We start from the raw sequence: 24,757 nt of genomic DNA on the forward strand, positions 1-24,757 counted from the left end.
TGTTTCCCCACTAAGCTACCTGTCCCCTGAGAGCTGAAATTATGTCTTTTTTGTTTACCACTGTGATGTTCAAAAACAGTTTCTTCTAGATGAAGTCATGTATGGTCAGATTTTAAGGTTTTGAGAATTTTTCCATCTATGAAAGATGAGTTTTACCAAAAGTGGAGACGGGAAATTTTTCTAAAGCAATTATGCAACCACTCAATTAAGTGAGATAACATGTAAATAGAATAGCACAATACATGGTACATGGGAAGTACTCGATAAATATCAGTAGTTGCTGGTGTTGGTGTCGGAGCTCTGCAACTTTTTATTTAACTCTACCACTAAAAGTGGTTGGCTAAGCTAATACCATCATAGTCACTCTTGCTGCTTATGTATACAAATGTAGAATATTTTGCCAATTCATGAATAGTGGTTATGGAATCAACAGCTGAGAACTAGGGGAATCTTACAGGGCTGAATGTAACTGTTGTGTTTTCATAGTGATTAACAAAGGTCCATAGATTTGGGATAGAGGTTGAGTGGTGAAGCACTTATTTCCTAACTTTAATCCTCAATCACAAGTATCTTAGAGTGATTTATTTCACTATTTTAGAAACATAGTAGCATCTGAAGTCTTTTATCAGGAGAAATTCCCATTAAACAAAACCAAGAGATTATGATAACATTAAATAAGGGGACATCCTTGAAAAATGGATTAGGACCCTAGAGTGAGTAAAGAAATCAACTTAATGAGCTTCAACCACCATTAGTTGTAATGAGATAAAATAATAAATATGTAAGCACAAGCAAATAATTTATGCAACTTTTGTTTTTACTATATATACCATTTTTAAAACCAGATCTAGGATGATATCTACTCACTATGAAAATCATGGTAATGTCAGGGATGATAACATGAAAGAATGGCCAATGGCAATTGTAAGAAGCTGTGGAATGAAAACTGAAAGACATTTCTTCTTTACCAGATGTTAACATATGATTAAAAAAATTGTGTATTAGAATCAATGAAATAAGGCTTGTACACAAATTAAACTCTGATATTAAATGTATTCCTTAGTGTGGATTGTGACCAAAATATTTGAAAGCCACTGCCCTAGACAATGCATTTTCTGTTCCTCAGATTGGAGTTAGATGGAACATTGTAAAAAGCATACATACATCAGACTGTTCAACTACAGTGCCTATAAGAAACTCTTTGGTAAATTAAAATTAAAGTAATATTTCTAAAATTGACACAAAAATTTCCACGTACATTGTGAAGTTGTCAGTCAAATTATAAATTAAACCAACAAAAAACATTTCATTAACAATGAAATATGACAGCTAATCAAGACTGTGTACATAATACTTGTACCAGTAAAGACTTTGATCCACCAAACACCAAGAAATTGGACAGCCATGCAGATATCTCAAGGCCACAGACCCTTAAAAAATTGTCTTGTTTTTCTGTAAAGTATACAATTCATTGCCAGTTATGTGTAATCAGTTTTGAAATAATTAAAACTTGAATAATAGTAATAAAATAACCACAGGCTTTCCATATTATTTGCTTAAGTTGCTATGGAAAACTTGGCTATTTTTGTTTCTGCAGAGTCAAGTGCAGAAATGAGCAGATTGATAAATTTATAAACATCATGGAAAGAATTGTAGAGAGGAACTGGAGCCACTCGAATCCCATTTGGATCCCGTTTGTCACACTGTAGGGGAAACAAAAAGTAAAACCACAATAATGTTGGCATCATTCATATAATGGAAATCCACATTTAAGAGAAACTTACATAAAACATTCATACTGATTTCCCTAAAACTTAATATATAAGCAATTTTTTTCACTTTAAGTAAAGCATAGTGTTTCTATGTTATTTGAAACTCCCCTCTTAATAATAATTAAAATATTAATGGGTTGGTACATGAATATCCTAAGTACTTTCCTGAAGTCCAGTCAGCAATGATCCTTTTTAAGCAACCAATGGATCGAGTATACGGTTTATCTGTGGAGAGACCCTGGAGAGACTGGAACCCTTGCACACATTTCAATGATTGAGAACCTCACTGAGATCTGGATAGTTTTAGTTATATTTCCATTAAATTCAGTAATCCCTAATCTCATGAATTGGGCTCAGATAATTCAGCATAGTCTGAAGATCACTATGACTATCTTTAAGAAACACGCCCTATGGGCTAGACAATATAATAAATGGTTTATGTGTGCTGGCACATTTTATTCCATAACAACTTTTGAGGTAAGTATTTTTGCAGCAAAAATACAGATGAAGGATCTGAAGTCAATAGTTGTTTACTAACTTTCCCAGGAGCACATGGCTTGTAAATGGTAGAGTGTGATTTGAAATGCTGATATTCTGATTTGTGTCTTCAGAATCTGGGGATACCTCTCCTAAAGGTTTGGAAGACTGAGTGCAGCAGTTTCTAAATCTGGAAATAGATATGTTATCACCATTTTTCCTGAAATTACTCATTAAATACTTATTAGTTCTCTTCAAGAGACTAAGAGGGCTACTTAGGCCCAACAGTTAAAAAAAAAATTCCATACAACATTAACACTCTTAAGATGTGTCTACATATCTTTCTTGACTGAAGTGAAAACGTTGAAAATAATTTAGTTCAATCAAACAACTAAGTAAGACTGATTTCCTTTTTCTCCCTCTACTATATTGTATGTTCTTTAATTCCACTTATTCAATAAATATATAATATATTAGGGTTTTCACTAAATTTTTTTCTGCCCAAACTATAATGAAAATAATGGATAAATTACATAAAACTCTTTCCTGCAACCAAAATTTGTGGTTTCTTCCCTTTTATCAGAAATGACAGATCTCTGTGCCCTTCAGTTAGCACAGTGCTGAATACTTAGTTGGCATTTAACTTATCCTCACTGACTGATGTGAAATAAAATGGAAAAATGAATAAACAAAAAAATCCAAATTTTATCCTCAACATGCAACCCATAGAGAAAAACCTGGTAGCAGAGCAAGAGATATACGTACAACCACTCCTCTTTTTTCTAGTTCTTGGAAAATATATTTAATTGGAATAGAAAATGTTAGGGTTAGCTGGCAGCCGCGATCCTCTATACGGGATGGAGTAATTATGTTCACAACTGTTTTCTTGGTTTCTGCTTTATCCTGGCTGAAGTGATGCTTGATCATGTATTCCAGATAACCAGTTAGCAAAATAGATTTTCTCCTCAGTGCTTTCATAGTTGCTTGCCTAAAGATCTGCAGAATGAGAAACAATCAGGTTCACAGTTTCTTGTTGATTTATAAAGAAGCAAAATTTAACTGTAAATCACACATAAAACAAGGGAAATGCCCACTTTTGACCTTTCCAATAAAACATCCGTTTTAGATAATCTTTTTGTGAAAACATGTCCTCTTTTAAGTGCTTTGCCATTAAAAATTAAACACAAAGTGTCCATGACAGAGAAACTGTACAAATGTCATTTAAACAATACTTGCAAAAGCAGAAAAATATGTGAACATAATGTTCCTTCAGAGTTATTTTAAATTAGCTTCATATAATTAGTACAAGTAAAACATACCTTAATAAATGCATTTAACTGTTATAAATGTCAAAAATTTTCCTCCAAACATTTTATACAATCATAATCAAGATTTTTTTCTATTCCCATATAAAGTTTGTTTAATCCACAGAACGGTGCAGTAAGAGCTAAACGCTTATGTGGAAGGCAATGTTACCAATATTATTTATATTCATTTTACCAATTCCTAAATCTCCTTCAGTTTAACAGCAAGAAAACAAGTAGTTAAATAGTGATGCTAAGTTTGGTCAGAAAAGCAAATAATGTTAGATAATGCATGTATTATTACTGAAGCATTTGGTCTTTCTTTTTTTCTTCTTTCATCATTTTCTCCCCTGCTAAACTCTAACACTGGTGTGAAAATACTGCCAGTTGCTGCGTGAGGTGTCTTATATTAAGATGAGTGACAAAAGGGCACAAAATAACTGGTATTGGAACATTAGGGGTCAGAACAGACATGCTTTTCTAGCTTATCTCTTAAGGTCAAGTAGAGTTTAAAAATATATTCTACATATAAGAACTGAAATAACTGCAAACAGAGAATGATGCACTGGCAAGCCACTTAATGTCCCTATTCTGTATCATGTTATGCCACTGAGCAAACATAGGGTCATTTGGTGATATCTATACTTTATGAAGTCTATGAAAATAGTTTTTTCTCTATATACACATGGCATGTGTGGGCAGGCATTCTACTAGAACTCAACCATTCAGGCATAGATTTTCTTGACCTATTGCATGGAAGCTATGGATGTGGCTGAAGGAGAGGATGGGAGTTGTATATAAGGTAATGTCTTGAAGGAAGAGAGGAAAATCAGAGGATAGAAAGCTATCTGCCTCTCTTCCCAACCAGACCTCGTGGACTGTGTCTGCAGCCTGGGAAGAGTTCAGCTGCAAATAGAAGCTGAGGTCTTTGAGGTCCATGTCAAAAGGCATCTGACATATTCAGTGCAAAAAAATGCTACTTTAGGCCAGTTACATGGACTTTGGTAAGAGGCATCTCTTCATTTCCTGTGTAAAACAAAATGTCCATAGATTTGGCACAATGAAGACTCAAGGGAACACCTCCAAGATTTGGATCAAGAGAGCCTGATCCAAGAATCAATATTTGTACAGAGGGCAGGAGCAGGGACAGGTAAGGTGTAGCCCACCAGTGGTTTGGCTATCATGTTTGGAATTTAAAAAAAAAAAAATTGTGACAGGAATCTTTACAAGCTTCTCTTTGGAGATTAATAATAATTTGAGGACATTTTAATTATTTAAATAATTCTAGTACACTTTCTGGATCTGCTTTGGGACCCATAAGATGCAGATGGGGACAATGTGTAAAGTAGTACTTTTAATGGTATTTCATTTGTATTCATAGGTTAGTAAGACTTTGGGGAATATTAAGTTTATAGGGGTTTTTTTTAATGAAGTTTTTTGCTCTTGCAGATTTGATAACAAGCAACCAATTTTTTTTCATGACAAATGTGTCAATTTTAACATATCATGACTCTTTGTTAGTAATAAAATAAGTTTTAAATGTAAAACTAATTTCCACATTACAACCACAACAAGAGAAGCTGCATTCTGAGGCGGTCGTAAATTCTTCTCAGAGTGTAAAAGTCTCTACTGAGGCCTCAGATAAAAATATCAAGAGGGGATAATAGGAGTTAACAGTGAAGTAGAATAAATGTCCCTTTTTTTTTTTTTTGCTTCTCATTATTTTCATGCTTTCAGTACTGTGAAATATTTTTTTTTTAATTAGGAAAAATGAAAAGTGTAGTTTGAAAATATTCAGCTTATAACAATTCTTGGCAGAGTTTCCACTATTTGGGTGAGTTTTCTTGCTAACTAAAATAAATGCAAAGCTAGAAAAGTTAGATATGTTTAAATAGGAAAAATAAGTATAGCATGATGTTTTCAATTCTTAAATTCTTAAAATTGGCTCCCTAATAACTCTGAGGAAAGACAGTACATTTCTTCTGACTTGCCCTGTATTTTAATTGAATGCTCTAATTTTATATATTTAAGCTATTTATTTAATTATATATTTATGTACTGAAAAAGTCTAAAATTGTCTACCTATCACTACATAGAAATATGACCCTTCAAAATACAATATAAGTATTGTTTAATTTCAAGTTAGTAATTAGAAGGTTGAGGTGACCTCCGAAGTAATCTGGTCCAAACATCTTCGTTAAAAAATTGAGGCAAATGAATTCAAGAGTAGTTGTCACTTGTTGAAGGTCACACTTAGTGTCCCAGTGAGGGATAGACTATTTGCCTCCTGCTTCCTACCTTATTGCTCTTTCTCTTGATCCACAATATTTTTTAAATTATTGTACAAAAGATTAAATAGGCAGCACTATGAAGAAACAGTTTGAAACTAATTATAAGGTGCTGTTTTTCATGGTATCCATCAATCAATCAAATACACATTAATTGTGAACAAAGCCATAATTAATCTTTTTAAAAAATTCTCTGTATTGCAAATCCGAAATCATATCCATGTACATTGATTCTTAAGTATAGAATCTCTTCTTCGGTTGGCATTTGACTGTGTAAGAATATTTTTTGAAAGGGAAGTAGAGATAACAAAGAAAGGTAGCTTGATTCATGTATTTATTTCTTTCATTTACTCAAACTTCAGCTACGTGTCTCCTATATGCGTAACTTTTAAATAAATTAGGTAAGTACTGAATAGGTTAATTCACTGACACATGGCAAACTCAGAAACATCTAGAAGGTACAGTGTTTTAACAGTTAAGTAGAGAATGGGAAACAATGAAACGTATTATTTTGTAATTTCAGAATTTTGTAATTTATAATAGGAAGCAAGAATTTCGAAAACACCTTCTTTAACACAAGGTTTGATTACTTAAAGATAATTTTGGTTAGAACATAGCCTCGACAGTGAATGATTTAATAAGATATCTCCAAGAGGATGCAGAGAAACACTTAAGTGATAAGAAGCTCCAGAGCAGTGTACATACCTCTTCTGTGGCATTTAGAGTCTTTTTCTCAGGTTTAAGTTTAGATATTAAAGGAGAAGATAAATCAGTCTTCAGATTCCAGCTGAGAATAGAAACCATGTCTAGGTGACTGTAATACAGTGTGGAAGAAAACTATTGGTAGGGAAAATAGGAATAAGACTTCCTGTGGCAGAAGAGGTGAATACTGAAGAACAGTCAGTCCACTGCAGAGAATACCAAAGTAATAGTGTCTAAAAGACATTTTCTAGATACGGCTAGGAAGTCATTTGCAAAGATAAAATCAGAGGAAACTTTAAGTACTAGTTTTTCCTAAGGTATTCCTTGGTGCCTTGTTTTTTCTTACTATAATTCATCTTCTCCCTGATATAAACTTTCAAAATAAGCAAAACGTTATCTTCTTTTAAAATGTTTAATGGGGGACATCCCTGGTGCTCAGTGGTTAAGAATCCGCCTGCCAATGCAGGTCCGCCTGCCAATGCAGGTCCGGGAAGATCCCACATGCTGCAGAGCAGCTAAGCCTGTGTGCCACACCTACTGAGCCTGCACTCTAGAGCCCACAAGCCACAACTACTGAGCCCTTGCGCCACAACTACTGAACCCATGCACTGCAACAACTGAGCCCGCATGCTGCGACTACTGAAGCCTGCATGCCTAGGGCCTGTGTTCCGCAACCAGGGAAGCCACCGCAATGAGAAGCTCGCGCGCTGCATCAAAGAGTAGCCCTGGCTCGCCGCAACTAGAGAAAAGTCGGTTCGCAGCAACAAACACCCAATGCAGCCAAAAAAATAAAATAAAATAGAATAGAATAAAATAAAATAAAAATGTTTAACGGAAGTGTTCCTCAGGTTGGATATTTGGAAAGCAAATCAAATATCATTATTTGATTTGCCGAGTAGATTTCATCACCCCCCTTAAAAAGATTTTTTTAAATATGTATCACTGCCTGTGAAATCTTGTTACTGGGTCTATTTCAACTTAAAAAAAAAAAAAAAAAAAAAACCTGCCCAAAAGTGAAAACAGCACAAGCTCCATCTAGTGGTCATACCGAGTATGTGCTCTTTAAATTGGGATGAAATGAAATGAGTTGATTACTACTATCTAGTGGTGAAGCTGTATAAAAACAGCGGAACTTGACGCTGCTGTCCAGTGGCCAAAATGAGAAGCTGCTGTGAATGTTCACAGAATTCTAGAATTTTAAGTTTGGAAGAGATTTTGGAAGTCTTTATCCGGTCACTCATGCCAGAATACGCCACAGTAGAATTTCCTAAACCTAGATGATTTTAGGAGGCTTTCAATTTAAAAAAAAACAGAAAATCAAAATTTTATTTGAATATCTATATATTTAAAATCTCTATTGGAAACATGTATATTTACTTAAAATATATTTTACTTAAATGTATGTATATAAAATATATATTGCCTTAATATATGTATTAATACTATTATTATATAGATATAATTATTAACAATATATACTTACTTAGATAAATTTAGTCTTAATCTGAAATTAATGAATATTCAATATTCCAAATAGTTAGGAGACATATATATGCATTATATGTGCGTAAAAATGAATAGATATAGGTAAGTACCCTATTATTTAGGGTGAGACTAATTTTAAGTAGAAGCATGAATGAACTTAAAGAAAAATATTGAGCCAATAATAGTAGAAATTAAACATGGATATAATGTTATAGAAACCCCAATGAGGAAAAAGAAAATCCGCCCTACCTCATGGGACAACCTTACTCATCTTTGGTCTACTCTGACTATTCATACTCTCCCCAACCCCCAAAGTCTTCCTATAGTTTTGTCACATGGCAGTTTGTCAGTTCATTGACTCACGGAACTAGAAGAAACAGAGTCCCCAGTAATCACAGCATCGTCCAGCACACAATAATTTCTTAATAAGTAAGTTTTTGAATGAGTGAATTAATCAAGACTTAAATATTGCATGTTTGTTTTGTATAGAGAGAGACCAGTAGAAGATTAAATAACTTATTCAGGTTCACACAAATTCTAAGTGGAACTAAAAATATGTCACCCCATGTAAGTTTCATTGAACATTTATTAAGTGTGCCAAGCCTTGGGTTGGGGGCTGAATATATGAATAAAAAGTGACATTAGCACACGGTCACTGTCCTAATGGAGAACCCTGCCCTTCCTCCATTGTTTATGCACATTGCATATTAATCTAGCTGATTAGCAGATAAACAACATGTCTCAGGTAAAGAGAAAGGTAAAGATGTGGGAAGGCTGAAGCATAGATCACTTACCTCTAAACTAGCATGTAAGGAACAGACCAATAGAATGGGAGGATTTGAAATTCGGAAGCCATTGACCCCAGGGATTAGCTGCAGTTCTGAAAAATTAATATCGTGTCACTTTTATAGAATGTGCCTAAAAAGGTATCCTTTATGGATTTTTTTATGACAGTAAAGTAGAGAGGAAAAATATAAGACTTAAAAACTTTTCTTCCTGAGATTTCTGAGATATTTAAGAGAAACGCCATGGACCTAAAATACCGGCATATTTCTCCTTCACCTACAACTTCCATCTCCTCTGCCCCCACCTTCATAGCAGCCTACCAAAAATTAGAGCCCTTAGACACAAGACAAACATAATATCATCTAGAAGATTTTCGGCACCCCATCCTCTGCCCTCCCATCCCCAAGCCAACATTCCTTGTTCTGCTCCATGCTTTGCCTTTATATTATGAAACCAGGTCAACAAGGGGAAGATATCAATATTCGAATGGCTTGTAATTGTAATGTCACCCAAAGGCAGAAATATAAATGAAATGACCTAGGAAGGTGACTTTTAACATTAGGATTACTAGGTCAAGTAGCTTCTCTCGGGAAAGAAGAAAAACAAAGGCTTTAAAATAAATGATCTGCCTAAGTATGATATATTAAAAAGGTAAATTAATATCAGACATTATCCTAATTATAATTAATTAGATTGAATATTTGCAAGTTAAATCCAAGAGTTAAAACTGCTAGTTAGAGATAAAGTTAAAAACTAATACTGACTAAGAGTGAGAATTTTCTGGGTCTTTAGAGGTGCATCTAATTAAGGCTAGTCAAACTATATCCTGTGGGTCAAATCTGGCTCACCACTTGTTTTTGTAAATAAAGTTTTATTGGAACGTAGCCACATTCATTCATTTATGTATTTCTGTGGCTGCTTTAGCACCACAATGGCAGAGTTGTGTATTTACCACAGAAACAGCATAGCCCCAAAAACTTAGCATATCTCCAATCTGACCCTTCACAGAAAACTTTTGTCCACCCCTGATCTAATCCAGCTCCCTCATTTACAGGTAAGAAAACCCACTACAAACAATTTAAATAACTGGCATAATAACAGAGTTCATTATTTCAGCAGCCAAGATAAAACACAGCTTTCCTGATATGACTGAAGAGCCCATCTTTATTCTTTGCATCTTGGTTGGTGTAAATATGAATATATTTAAAATCCTATCTCAGGGTTGGAAGCAGTCTGAAGGATCAAATTTAAGTTTAGTTCTCACATTTAGGAAGTTCTCTGTATCCCATGTGATGGAAGAATAAAGTCACTCAGGAAAAAGAAATAGTGCAATTTGATAACTCCCTGCGCATGGTGTACTTTCACTTCTACCCATTGGGGTTACTATTTGGTATGTGGTGAAAGCCACAAAAGAAGGAATATTTGGGAAAATAGAGGGATAAAAATGAACATTTATTAAATAGTATGCTACTTGGTTTATAGCTTAGAATGTGTCCTGCCCTCAAACGAAACCCTGAAATAGTTATTATTATTCACATTAGATATGTGAAGAAAAAACCCAAAAAATCCAAAATGATAAATATGTGCAACATCACAAAACTATTAAGCAGCAAAGTGGGTTTGATACCTAAGTCTCTCTGGGTCTGACTCCAAGCCAACAATTCCTTCCTGTTTTCCCTGCCTGATGTTTTAGGTACTCCATATTGATGAGATCTGAGTACTTTAGATTTCACTTCTTCTTATTTCCCTACAAAGGGATAGGCTCAAAATCATGCTAAAAATCTATGAACACTTAGTCTTACACTGAAGAAATGTCATTTCTTATTTTAAGAATTCTCAGTGGCATTTTCAAAGTGCATTCTCCATGAGGCATGTATATTACATATCATACAAAGACGAAAATTGAAATAAAGTTAAGACAAAGTGACTTGTGAAGTAAAATTGAATACACTTACTGTTATCCATCTTAAATCTGGTGCTTAATTCATGGCCAAACCATCCCACTAACCTGAAACATAAATAATAACATTTGATATTTTGGTCTATAAAAATAGTCACAATTAATATAGGACTCTAGGGCCTGCATTTTAAAATCATTTGTGATACGAGTCATCAGATACTTAAGCATATAAATACTATATGATATCATAAGGCAATTAATATTTATAACCTTCTTGAGATTGAGTATAAAATCAATTTATTCTTGTTATTAGTTGTATTACCTTTGCAAAGTTAAATCATCTGGAGACCTGTACTTAATGACCTTGTTCTTATTTAAAATTAAATAAAATGAACAAAAATGTTGTTTTTTTTAGATTTTAAAACAAAGGTGAAAAGAAAGCTCCAAAAAAAAGTGATTAATACAATAATGTATTTTTCTTGCAGTAAGCTCTCTAAGGAGAAATGGCATAAAAATAACCTATATAATTTTTGAAAATTTTTAAATACTTTTCTAAAGAAATTGTTACTTTCAGATTTTAATAAGAATGTTAATTAGCCAGATATAAAATACAGTATATATAGGAAAAATCATATGTATGCGTGTGTGCTTATTAGATAAAAAAATACAAAATATCTAAAGAAAAATATAAAATTTGAGAAAGAGAAATACAATATTCCTGATAATCAATTCTTCCTAAATAAATTGCTAGTTTTAATACTGCCAAAATTAAAAATTCCAAGTATGTTGTTTTTGGATTTGGCAAAATGTTGTTAAGTTTATATAGAATATATGAGTGAAAATAATAAATTTTGAAATAGAAGAGTATAAAGGTGAATATGCTCTTTATTATATAGCATATTACAAAATTCGTTAAATGAATGAGCACAATACTATTAAAAGAAGCATCAGGGAGACAAATGGAACATGGCAGAAAATATAAAAAACAGTCCTCGGATCATACAACAATTTAATAAGTGATAATTGTAACATTCCAAAAAATGCAGAGATGAAGAAAATATGTTCCTATATTTATATGATTCTTAAAAGAAAATTTTCTAACTATGAAAACCAAAGAAAATACAAAGGAACATATCTATATATTCAGACACATTGCAAATTCTGTATTACAAAGAAAAACCAATGATGGGGAGAAGGAAGCTGTTTGCCACATTTAAAAGAGTTTTCACCAAGAGTTTTTTCATCAGAGAAAGGGCAGTGCCCCCAAAACCACACAGCCACGAAGAATGGACAAGGCATTTATAAAAGGAGAAATGCATATGCCCCATGAATTCTGGGGGGGAAAAAAACCCTCAATCTCAGTAATAATTAAAAATATGAAAAAACAAGAAGATCAGACCATGCTTCACCTATCAAATTGGCAAAGTCATTTAAAATTTATATGTCTATTTGCATCAAGGATTTAGTAAAAAGGAAATAAGCTCTTTGTCTAATAATGAATATATAAGTAATAAAGCCTTTATGGTGTACAGTTTGAAAATATAAATTAAATATTGTATAGTTTTCTGTCCCAGTACTTTTACTTGTTCCAGTTTATCCAAAGGACTATTCGGATTACACTATTTGTAGTACGCTAAGATGTGTGTGCTAGGACAATGAACACAATACTATTTACAGTGTCACAGCAACCCCAATATCTTGTAACAGAGAAACAATAAAATAAATTATACAACTTTTATATGATGGAATATTATGTAGCCATTATAAAAATCATATTTGAAAGAATGTATATTCAAAAAGAATAAAATGGAGATAACAATATTTAAACTATGTTTCCAATTTTAGGATAAAATATATTGCATGCATTTATATGTAATTATGGCCAAAATGTTAAAATTTTTAATTTTTTCTTTATTCACATCCAAGTCAAACTTAGATGAAATGGAGAAACACCAAATGTACTTTCATTAGTACTAAGATTTTACAGTTATAATAATTGAAAAAAAAGGTAGTAAATTGTCACTACTTTCAAATTATACAATTTTGTAGCTGGTATGAACAAAAAGATAATTTAGTATGGTAATCTGGTACAAAATTAATATGAGAACTAAATATCTGAAGTTTACAATTTCAACAAGCTGATATAATAATAAGAAATATTCCAGACCTACATAAAAAAGTTTAAATACTTCTGAATCTGAACAACAAGAGCAAAAAGACTTGAATAATTTTCAGCATCAGGAAAAACAACAGGACTTCCCTGGTGGTGCATTGGTTAAAAATCTGCCTGCCAATGCAGGAGACATGGGTTTGAGCTCTGGTCCAGGAAGATCCCACGTGCTGCGGAGCAACTAAGCCCATGTGCTACAACTGTTGAGCCTGTGAGCCACAACTACTGAAGCCTGTGTGCCTAGAATCCGTGCTCCACAACAAGATAAGCCACTGCAATGAGAAGCCCACGCACCGCAATGAAGAGTAGCCCCCCATCGCCCCCCAACTAGAGAAAGCCTTGTGCGCAGCAAAGAAGACCCAACGCAGCCAAAAATAAACAAATAAATAAATTTATTAAAAAAGAAAAAGTCAATTCTCCTCAAATTGATGTATAAATTTATATAACCCCAGTAAAATATACAGATTTTATTTTCATTTGGTACTTGCAAGCTGATTCTAATGCCATATGGAAAAACAAATAATATTAAAAAATCCCTAAAAAATAACAGCTATGACATTGACATAACAGCTACAACATAACAGCTATGACATAACAGCTATGACATAACAGCTATGACAAAATATTACTATATTATAAAAATTCAAAATGAAAACAATGTGGAACTGTGTTAACACATCAATTAATATACCATTCATCATATTAATAAAGCTGAAGAGAAAGTTATAGAATCATCTCCATAGACCAATGAGTCATAAGAGAAAGTTCTATCAAGTGATATTTGCAACTTATGTCACAAGAGGTTAATCTTTGTAGTATAAAAATATCTAGAGATAGGGCTTCCCTGGTGGCTCAGTGGTTGAGAGTCCGCCTGCCGATGCAGGGGACGCGGGTTCGTGCCCCGTTCTGGGAAGATCCCACATGCTGCGGAGCGGCTGGGCCCGTGAGCCATGGTCACTGAGCTTGTGCGTCCGGAGCCTGTGCTCCGCAACGGGAGAGGCCACAACAGTGAGAGGCCCGCGTACAGCAAAAAAAAAAAAAACTCTCCACTTAACTAATGATAAGAAAAATACAAATGAAAGCTACATTGAGATACATTTGCTGTCCTCTTAGATTAGAAAAAATTCCAAAGTTTTATTAAGGACTCTTTTAGTATTAACATGTTTTATAAGTAACGCTCATGTATTATTGTGGGAATATGTATTACTGATGCACCCCTCTAGAAAACAAATGAGTAACAGCTATAAAATTTACGAATACATGTATTCTTTGACCTGGTAAATTCAATTCTGGGAGTTTTTTCTCCAGTAGAACTTGTACAAGTATGAAGTGAATTATGTATAAATATAGCCATTGCCTCCCTTTTAGTAATAGTCCAAGATTGAAAATAACCTAAACTTCCTTCAATAAAAGACTAGTTTTATAAATTATGCTAAATTTATATTATAAAATATCACAGTCATTATTTCAAAAGTGAATGAGAATGAGTTCTGGGTCCTGAAAGGGAATGATTGCAAGAGATAAGAAACCAAAAAATAAAGATATACAATAGAACATGTAGTATCTTTTATGAACTTGATAATTATCTTGCTTATCTTCATTTTTCTCCCCCAACTAGAATGTAAGCTCATGAGATCAGGGACTTGTCTCCTAGTGTTTGTAGAAGAGTGTTTGTAATGTGGATGTGTGACGAATGGTAAAAGATTGTTAGGAGAAGCATGAGTTTGGGCAACTGACTAGTGTGGTGATGGTCAGGGGAGGCTTTGACGAGGAAGCTGAGCAGAAGAATGAGTATATTTCAGCAAAAGAGGAAGGAAAAAGTGTTCCAGATAGTCAAATAGCATATTCAAAGGCCCAGCACATATGAAGATTATGAGGGCAAATTTCACACCACCTCCCTTTTCAACTTTTATTTTTTTGTGTGTGTTATACTGTTTGACTTTAAATGAATTCTGATTTTTATATTGAGTTTACTAAATTTCTAGGTGTAGACTTAATATTCAACTTCAGAATTGTTTTCAAATGATTTTTCCAGAATAAAGCTCTAAAACTTATTAGAAAACTGATGATCCAGTTTGGGTTCTGCTCCTGCTATGTATGATATCTTTAGTCACATATTAATTGCCAGTTTCTCTTGACTTGAAAAATCTATGGCTTCAGGGACAACTACTGACATAATATTGTTTGGAAAAAAATGTTTGGGGTGGTAAAAAAAAACTTTGAAGGTATTAATTAAAAATTTTCTCATCATTTGCAAATAATTTTCTAAAACTTTCTTCTCCACAATGAATCAATAAATTTTATTGCTTCAGGGTCATTTGTTAAGTGGAAAGCACCAAAAGATGTATACTCCTTTTAGCTTTGAGTTCAAAACAAGCTATTGAAACTTATAGCAGAGTCAATAGTCTTTAAACGCCAAGGCTTTTGACTTGCAGTAGATAGACATTTTGGAATTCTAATTATCAAGTGTCTCATATAATAGCCTAGCATAAAGTTTATGCTGTAAGCAGCAAAAAGAAAAGAGAATAATAAATCTAACCCATGAATCAAATGACCTTGTGAGTGTTGAGGAATGGGAAGCTTCAGAAAGGAAAATAGAAAGACTGGTTTCATATTCCTAATACAGAGCTGGGCTGCACTCCCTACCCCCAGTTAAGTTCTAGGGGATGGGAGTTGGGATGCTTGAGAGGTCAGTGGGAATTCCAGATATGTTTGGGAGGATCTAATGATACGAAATTCCTGAGCCATGTTCCCTCAGTCCTACGTGGCAATCCAAAGGGTTTGTAAGAATCCCTCCATGCCAGGTTGGTGCCATAATCTTCATACAAAAAAGGTTAGCAGAAGGGCCTGTGATAGCACCTCCATTTATAATCTAGGATCATACTAACCCAAGAGACCCAAGAGAGTATCCTGAAATTCCTGTTTCCCCAGAGAAGGAAATCGAAGTGACTGAGAAAGTCAGCATCCCCATTGGAGCTTGAGATAAAGGGCATAGGGTCATGGTAGCTCCACAGACATCTTGGAGGATGTAGCAGTAATGGGAGCAGATGACCAAGGGAGTGCCAGGTACATTTTAATGGATTCCAGGAGATGGCTGTAGACAAGATGCCTCTCCTTTATCTATGTCTGGGCACTCTATACGTCACCCATCATGCAACCTTAGATGCCATCCTAAGGAGAGAAAGACAAGAAAAGAACTCTGAACTGACAGAGCTTAAATTCTGAATTTACTGAGAAAAGTCACTAAGTATACCTCAAAGTTATAAGACTGAATTTCCTGAATCAAATGAGTTGAGAGATGAAAATAAAATAAAATTATTTGTCCACCTAAGTTTATGGTCTGGTGACATTTACATATGTAACTTACTAAAAAATTATTAAATTTCTGATGACAACTGAAATCAATTATAAAATGAAAAGTATGTTTATCAAAGTTCTCATATGTTTTTGTATTAAATATCCAGAATCAGAATCTTTCTTTAGTTAATCTGAACACATAACTGAGCTATATGGATGAGTTAAATTGAGTGGGAAAACAAATCAGTGTACAATGTAATTGTTTATTTGAGGTACTTATATTTATCATGGTGTATATTTATTGAAAACCCATTCTTTGATCAGGCATAGAACTGTGCTGGGTACTGAGGGGAACTCAGTATCACCTTTTCTATTGAGGCTAAGATTATGTTTGCATAAAAAAAGAGGAATAAAGAAAGGAGTTCTAGCCTGAGTGAATTAGATTCATTCACTATCATTTAATACAGAGGCATTGACTATTTTTTTATGTTATTTCTATCTTTTGAAAGAGAAGAAAAATACTACAATTTGTTAAAGAGAATGATTTCTTCTATAGTTACAAATCAAAAAAATAATGTATGAGCCCTTTTGCACGTAATGCTTTCTTTGGAAACGGATTCAAAATTTTCCTCTTGGCATTTTCTTTTTTAAAAATCTGAGGCAAATACAGTGGCTATGAGACAGGGTAATGGAAAACTGGGATTTTTTTTTCCCATTTTTTTTCAACAGGTTTAAAATAAAAATTGGGAGAGTACTTCAATACTTTTTTTCTTATTTAGCAACTTTTCCTTCATTTTTGTGTGTTCATTAAAAAGACTAGGTATTTATCATTTCTGTTTATGGAGTGCTATTAAAAATTCAGGAGTATGAGTTATGATTGCTGGGCATATCTGACAGAAACATCAAAGACCTAGATACATGGTATCTAAAGATACCATCAAAGACCTAGATATGAATGTGGTATCATAGAAAGAAATTATAGTTCATGCTTAAATGTACTGATGGCACGTTCATAGCCCAAATATAAAAGGAACAAGTAAATACACGGAGGGAAAAAGTTTTCTTCTTTAGAGGAAAAAATACTTGGACCTGAGTCTATAACTGAGGTCAAGGCATCATTTTTTATGCTTTATTTACTGAGTCCATAAAAGTACTTTAACTTTTTATCTGAAAAAGTACAAATATGATATTGTAATTTTTTCTGAGTTGCCTCATTATTTGATGATAATATGCTTCTTTTGAATTTATTCACTAAAGAGATTATATTTTTCTATCCAATGGCTTAGTACAAAAGATACTGGGAGACTAACCTCTGGGCCAGCCGCATTGGAGATTCTAATTGTTTGCCATCCATCACCCCTAGCCACCACATCTATGTCACTTCTGGATGGAAATTATATAATCCTATAGAACATTTCGGAGTGATCTATCAAATCAAATTGCTTGTTCTTATGCTAACAGGAAATCGTATTCAAAAGGCATGGTTGGACAAAGCTTTTGCATAGTGAACTGCTAAGGGAAATAAAGGACAGAAACAAAGATATGTTTGCTGGAAAATGGGCAAGATCGTTTCACGTCATCTTACTTATTAATCTTTGCAACAACATTCTGAGGTTGGTATTGTTTCCATCATTTTATATTTGAGAAAAGTAAGACTTACAGAGTTTGAGTGATCATCTAAAGGAATGTAGCTAGTTAAGCCCACATCCTGCCCAGTAAGTGAGCAGAAACACTGACCCACAGTGAGAAGCTGTGGTTGATATAGCGTCATCAGAAGGAAGTTGAAGGAGGGGGTTCAAAGCAAGTATCTTAACAAACCAATAAGCAAATAGAAGCTGAGATGGTCAGTCCCTGGAAGCTGAGTAGAAGAGCAGATGCTAAAAGTAGACTCAGGTAAAATAAAATAGTTTAATGGAAATTAGTGTGAAGTTAGAGTAAAGTTGATGCTTGTTATAAGGGACTCTATTTCTATCATTTATGTGACTAATTAAATTACCTTTCTTTTATCAAGCTTATTAGAGTTTTCCTATATTTCACTCCATAATTCTTCAAAAATAGTTGAGACACCTTGATAGAAGCAAGAGATAGAAATAGTACAGTGAGCTGTACTAGAAATGGTTCCTGCCCACAAAGAGCTTAAAGTCTGTTGGGTGTGGGTGTGACTCGGGGTAGAAACTAATTAAACAAATATTAATTCAACAAAGGGTGGGTGGGTAGCCCCCCATCTCTGACCCCTGGTGTTCATGCCTTTATGTGGCTCACAATTAAGAATTGTGGGTGGGACCTGTGTCTCTTCCTCAAGAAGAATGGATTCAGGTGACATAGCAAAGTAGAAAGAATTGAGAGGGAAAATGGACTCAAACCTAGATGTCTGATGTTAAACAAGAGCTAAGGAAGACAGAGTTGCTGACAGATTCTGTTAGGAGTGAGACATTGAGTGGATTGAAACCCTGAAAGAAATGAAATTAGAGACTCAAAAGGTAAGAAGTTTCAGTTTCATCAATGTGAATATTGAACTCATTAAGAGAAGGAAAGTAGAGTAGGAGAAACAGAAGAAAGAAAACATGGCTCTTCATAGAGGCTATTTATACCATAATTCCCTAACGATTAGTAGTAAATTGGGTGAGAGTGCTCCAGAGCAGGAGGATAATATATATGGCAGTAAAGTCTAATATCTAGATGTGACAGTGACATCACTGAACTCTGTTACCAAAGCAATTACTTGAAAATAAGAAAAGGAAAAACAATTCTGTTTATTAAAATAGTATGTTCGAAAGATGAAGTCTTTTCCCCGTATTATTTTGCAGTGCTGGAAAGTGAACAATGTGAAACCAGGTGACTGACTCCTCAAACATCAAGCAAAGATCTTGTAAAAATACTCAAAAGAATTTGATTTGATTTTGTGGGTTCGTCCTGATTTAGGTTCTTGTAGTTTTATTAGTTTTGAGAGCAACAAAAACAAATGTTAATTGAGATTTCATTATGAATCAGACATTGTTCTAAACAATCAATCTTCAAAATAATCCTGTGATGTAGATACTATTATCATCCTCATTAAACAGATGAGAAAATTGAGGTTCCAAGGTGCTGGATAAATAGTCAAAGATAGGGGAATTCTCTGGCAGTCCAGCGGTTAAGACTCTGCTTCAACTGTCAGGGGCGTGTGTTCCATCCCTGGTCGGGGAACTAAGATCCCACATGCCTCACGTTGGTGGCCAAAAAAATTAATTAAAAAAAAATTAGTTGAAGATAATACAGTTATTAGTCCTTGAAACCCAAATACAGGTCTAGACCATCATGACCAAGTATATTCACAAACACACGCAAAATCGCCTGGGCAGTCTTTTTTTTTTTTTTTTAAATTCATCAAAGAGTCTAAAAAAAACCCAATATTCCTTAGATTACTTAAATACTGTGCTTAAGGTTCTGACCTGGCAAAATGCCAGGCTAGATGACAGCCACATTTTTTTATACACAATGTTTTTCCTTCCTCAAAAAAAAAGGTTTTTTGACTCTGTCCTTTCATAATCACTGTAGTCAGTTTCTTTTCTTCAAAATGCATGGACCTAGGTATCTAATTTAATGAATCTGAGTATGTGTATCGATCATATATTACACCTTGAAGTCTTGACAGATGGAATGGGGGCTGTTTAAAGTCAAATAAAGAAATGATTATTTCAAAGAATATTTATTCAAACTCAAAATACATTTCTAAGAACCTAGGGGAAAATTAAATTCATTTTAAGACTCCACCACTTGGAATGCAGGAAAGGGAAAATCAAAATACAAAAGAAATGTAATATAAATGAAATCATGGCATGAATTCTAAAGACAAAGGTTCTAAAGCTAATGCAGTAAAATTAAAAACCATTAAATTAGCTTATAAGTAGCTATTATCACAAGCTCATAAATCATATCTACAAATTGAATGTGAACAATAACAATTAAGACACAATCTCATCATACTAGGATAGAAATTTGAATCTTTTGCCATCAAAAATTAAAAATCAAGCAGTGAGTAAATTTACTTAAAATGAGGATGTTAACAGAATTTTGAGAGAAGGTGTTGGGAGAGATCCAATAAATAATAAAAAGTAAAGATTTTAATATGCTTTTTGTTCTTTGAACATCATAAATTTCCTAAAAGGAGTTTCAAAAAAGTATTATCAAATGGAAAGCATCACTTACAATAAAGGCATCTTTGAGCCATGATATTCAGATTCAGTAAGAGGAAGCCACTAGGGATCCAATCAATATGATTTTGGATGCTAAGAGTTATGAAATGAAATATCAAAATGCTCCTTGATCTCCTTAGCAAGGCTTTAATGGCAGAATCTCCAGTATGAATCCCTAAATATTTCATGCACTGAATTAATTTAACTTATTCTGCAAACCCCTTACCTCTCCTCACCCCATACCTCACCAAAACTAAACAAAACAACTTATCCCGGTTTTCTTAGCTTATGTTAAAAGTGCAATTATTCATTGGAGCGAAATCCCACATATAAAGAAATAGATCACAATCTTTTCTAAGGAAGTACATTTGCATAAAAAACTGCTTTCATGCTGTCCTTTAATTTGGCAATTTATCACCACACATTTAATAATTTAAGTCTGTGCTTAGGAATATAAACCTGACTGGGAGTAAGTTTCTTTTTTTTTCTTTTCCTTTTCCTCTTCTTTTCCCTCTTCCTCTTTCCTTTCTTCTTCCCTCCCCTCCCCACCCCTCTTCTCTTATTTCTCTCTCTCTCTCTCTCTCTCTCTCTCTCTCTCTCTCTCTCTCGGGCACAACTTAGAACTAAATACAATTGTCTACTGCTTTCATGGTTTCAGAAAATGTGTTGAATCAACAAAACTGTTATAGCATTACAAAAAAAATGGAACATTTGGGGTACAGCATAATTATTTATTTTTAAACAAAATCTGTAATAGCAATTGTGAATAAGTTTGTCTGTTATCTCATATCCTAATATCCTCCATAACCGAACCTCAAGTGAAAGTATATTACTTAAAATCCTCATCAAATAATCAGGTTTCACAGAATCAAAAGTTCCACAAAGGTTGTTTTATTGAGGATGTAATGAGAAATTTATTCATTCAAATAGCTTTTATATAGTCTTAATTTTCATAATAAAAAATTTGGTAGCTGAACTTAGGAAATGTGAACATGGTACTCTTTCATACTTGAGAAAATGAAAAAGATGAGAAAGTTACAGTAAAGTTTGTTATAAATTTCTCTGAACTTACTGGGCATTACTGTATCCACCTATTACAAAAAAACAGAAGGGAAGAGGGTCATCAAACTCATTAATATAACCGATGATGCACAGATTTCCATTAAATTGGTTTTAATTTCTGAGTTATCCCTATCAGCAGTTTACCTTATTCCAAAGCTTCATGTTTGTTACTGAAGAATCAGAGAGTTTGAAAACTGGAAGGGAATCTTAAAGATGCCCCAGCCTAATTATTTATTTTTCCCATAATCAAACCAATACCTGGAGAGGTGATGAGACTTGAATTTGCAGTCTTGTTCCATATGAGCAGTTAATGGCACCCCTTTGTTTTTAAGATAAAAATCAAAACTCCTTAACTTGAAACACAAGGACCTCGATGATCCTGCCTGGAACACCCCACCACTGCCTGTTCCCTTTCAGTCTGACTAAGAGTTAGGAGGCTTCCTCCAACGTCTCTCTTCCTTTTCCCTGTCACACAGAATGATAAATCCCAAGAAAACAGGCTTATTCTTGTCTGTATCCCCAGGGTTTGCATACTGCTTTGCCTGTAGTAGATGCTCAAGAAGTATTTTTTAGTTGATAGTTGAAATAACTGTATGACATTTGAGTATTTTAGTATCATTTAGACAGACATCAGTCTGATTCTCCCCTCATTCTTGTCCCTTTAGCCAAACTTTTCTCTATGTCCTCTAATTTCCTAATAACTTTTAACTCTGTCCTGCTTTCTTTATCCCTCTTGCCATTACTATATTTTAGATAATGAGTGGCTCACTTCTGTGTGATTGCAAACATCCCTTAACTGACATCCACATTTCTGTTTCTGACCTCCTTCAGAGTGCTGCCACCTATCTTTTGTAATAGATCTAGAAGCCTACAACTTCTCATCACCTCCTTTGCTGCTCCCCTGCTTTGAATTGTTGTCACCTCTTGTCTGCATTCCTTAATGGTTCCCCAGCAGGTCTCCCAAAGTCTACCCTTACCCTCCTACAACCTATTCCCAAGAAAGCCACCAGAATGATCATTTTAAATTTGCTGTCATGTCACTTTTCAGCAAAATGGGCAACGTATCCCAAGTCTTTACATTGCCTTACAAGGGCCTGCATTTTCTGGACCACTTTGTCTCACTCATCTCCAGCTTATTCATTCTATTCCAGCCATGCTGGCTTTCTCAACGCACTCTTGTCTTTGAGCTTTTGATAAAATACTCCCACTGCCTGGAGCCCTCTTCACCAAATAATTATTTGGTCCAGTCTCCACCTCATTCACCTCTTCATCCACATCATATTTTCCCAATGGTGAGCTTTCCTGAATGCCTTTTTAATACTGTGCAATGCCAAGGATTCCACAGAGTATTCTTTTTCTTTTTTTCTTTTGTCTGCGTTGGGTCTTCATTTCCGTGCGTGGGCTTTCTCTAGTTGCATTGAGCGGGGGCTACTCTTTGTTACAGTACACGGGCTTCTCATCGTGGTGGCCTCTCCTGTTGTGGAGCACGGGCTCTAGGCATGCGGGCTTCAGTAGTTGTGGCACGTGGGCTCAGTAGTTGTGGCTTGCGGGCTGTAGAGCGCAGGCTCAGTAGTTGTGGCTCATGGACTTAGTTGCTGTGCGGCATGTGGGATCTTCCCGGACCAGGGCGAAAATCCGTGTCCCCTGCATTGGCAGGCAGATTCTTAACCACTGCGCCACCAGGGAAGCCCCACAGAGTATTCTTATACCTCCTTTTAATGTCCTGTTTTTCCAATTGTCTATAGGACTTATCAACTTCAAACATATCATACAATTTGCTCTTTATTATGTGTATAATCTATCTTTCTTTACTGGAATGTAAGCTCTATAAGGGGAGGAATCTTTGCTTTATTTGTCCATATATCCCAGACACTTAAAAAAAATGCCTGGAATATAGTAGATGCTCTATAAATATTTCTTTAATGAATGTAAATGTGGTACAAGGACATTATGCAGCTGTGCCTTAAAAGATTATAAGTCAAAATTCTTCCACAATGTTCAGTGACAATATTAACTTCTTTTCATGAACAATTGTATACTTTTTTCCTCTTTCTTTTTGGTTTGTCCAAGCTCTATTCATCTATAATCAGCCAAGGTGTTTTTTCAAGCCTCCACTGACAGTCTTTTCTAAGCAAGCCATCCAATAGGATGACCAAATGCAAACAAGCGTGAGTTTGAGCATACTAAAACACTGCCTTCAGGGAAGTAATATCAGTTGGGTAGGATATGGGCATGGTTGCGTGGGTACAAAAGTATCCCAGAAAGTTTTTAGGCCATTTCTCACAATGAGGCATTAATATTGCTAAACTACCATGCAGAGTAGGCTTGGGAAACAGGAACACAATTGTTAAAGTTCAAGTTGATATTGAAATTCAAAAATAACAGTAGTTCAGGCACATATAGGAAAGGTGGAGCTACAGCATAGGAATAAGGATCAGAGAAAACAGATATAAACTATAACAAAAGGCAAAAAAACAAAAACAAAAGCTCAACTAAAAATGAGAGAAGGAGCAAGGAAAACCTAAATCCAGGCAGTTGGTGAACAGCATATTTGAAGGAAAAGTAAACTTACGGCTAAGTGATAGAAGCAGATTCAAAGGTGCTAGTGACAACAAAAATCTTGACAAAACAGGATGTTTCAGCCCGTGAATTGTGCATTCATCCCTTGATGTCAGCAACTAGTCCCTAAGCATGACCATTATAAAGCTCAATATGGCCATGACATTAGACAGGTAAAATATTACCAACTCACTCTTAGTAAAGAAGATCTTTATCAGTTCCTATTTTCTAAAAAAATTCATCTATTCACAATTGCTCTGCTCTGTTCTAAGTCAGCTGATTTAACACTGCTTTGGAAAGGGGTTGTGGATATATGGGGGTTCAATTCCTTTTCCTCCACTCATTTGCCCAATCATAATGTAAATATCATTAAGATAGAGCGCTTTACTTGGTTCTGTTACATATTCAATTACATCTTCAAATCTTACTCAAAAGGAGGCTTGTTAAAATATGTTCAGTGAGCTAACAGTATGATAAGCATAGTTTTAAGAAAGTACTTCCTGTTATTGTAAGTTTTGGTTAATGAAAATTGTTTCCTGAAGATTCAGAATAATATGCTGTCCTTACAAGAGCTAAATCAATATTTTCTTGGTGTGAAAGCTTCATTAAGAAAAAATTTCTGCATATGATTCATTGAAATGTATTATTACTATAAAATATTGGTTTATAATCTGTGGTAACATTGGTGCTAAAAGCACAAAACACATCAAGAAGATGTCTGAATTTAGGACTTTAGAAAGAACTATTTGCAATGTTGATTAAAATACTCATGAAGGACTT

The 24,757-nt window shown here is 34.4% G+C and overlaps 1 protein-coding gene across 2 annotated transcripts in view; it reads right to left on the reverse strand.

Annotated features, from left to right (window-relative positions):
- Positions 1 to 617: 617 nt before the first annotated feature.
- KYNU (kynureninase) overlaps positions 618 to 24,757 on the reverse strand; it is an 89,727-nt gene continuing 65,587 nt past the window's right edge. Inside the window, exons 10-13 of one of the 2 annotated variants that reach the window (XM_029225112.1) lie at positions 10,770 to 10,822; positions 8,823 to 8,908; positions 3,015 to 3,245; positions 618 to 1,703 (exon numbers count right to left, since the gene is read on the reverse strand). In XM_029225112.1, the coding sequence (XP_029080945.1) occupies positions 1,557 to 1,703; positions 3,015 to 3,245; positions 8,823 to 8,908; positions 10,770 to 10,822 (517 nt within the window). In that variant the 3' untranslated portion in view covers positions 618 to 1,556. The remainder of the gene's footprint in view (positions 1,704 to 3,014; positions 3,246 to 8,822; positions 8,909 to 10,769; positions 10,823 to 24,757) is intronic. The other variant, XM_029225111.1, reaches the window with a different exon arrangement.

Source organism: Monodon monoceros, unplaced genomic scaffold (assembly GCF_005190385.1).
Source record: "Monodon monoceros isolate NGI ecotype Baffin Bay Population unplaced genomic scaffold, NGI_Narwhal_1 Super_Scaffold_16, whole genome shotgun sequence".
NCBI classification, from domain to species: domain Eukaryota; kingdom Metazoa; phylum Chordata; class Mammalia; order Artiodactyla; family Monodontidae; genus Monodon; species Monodon monoceros.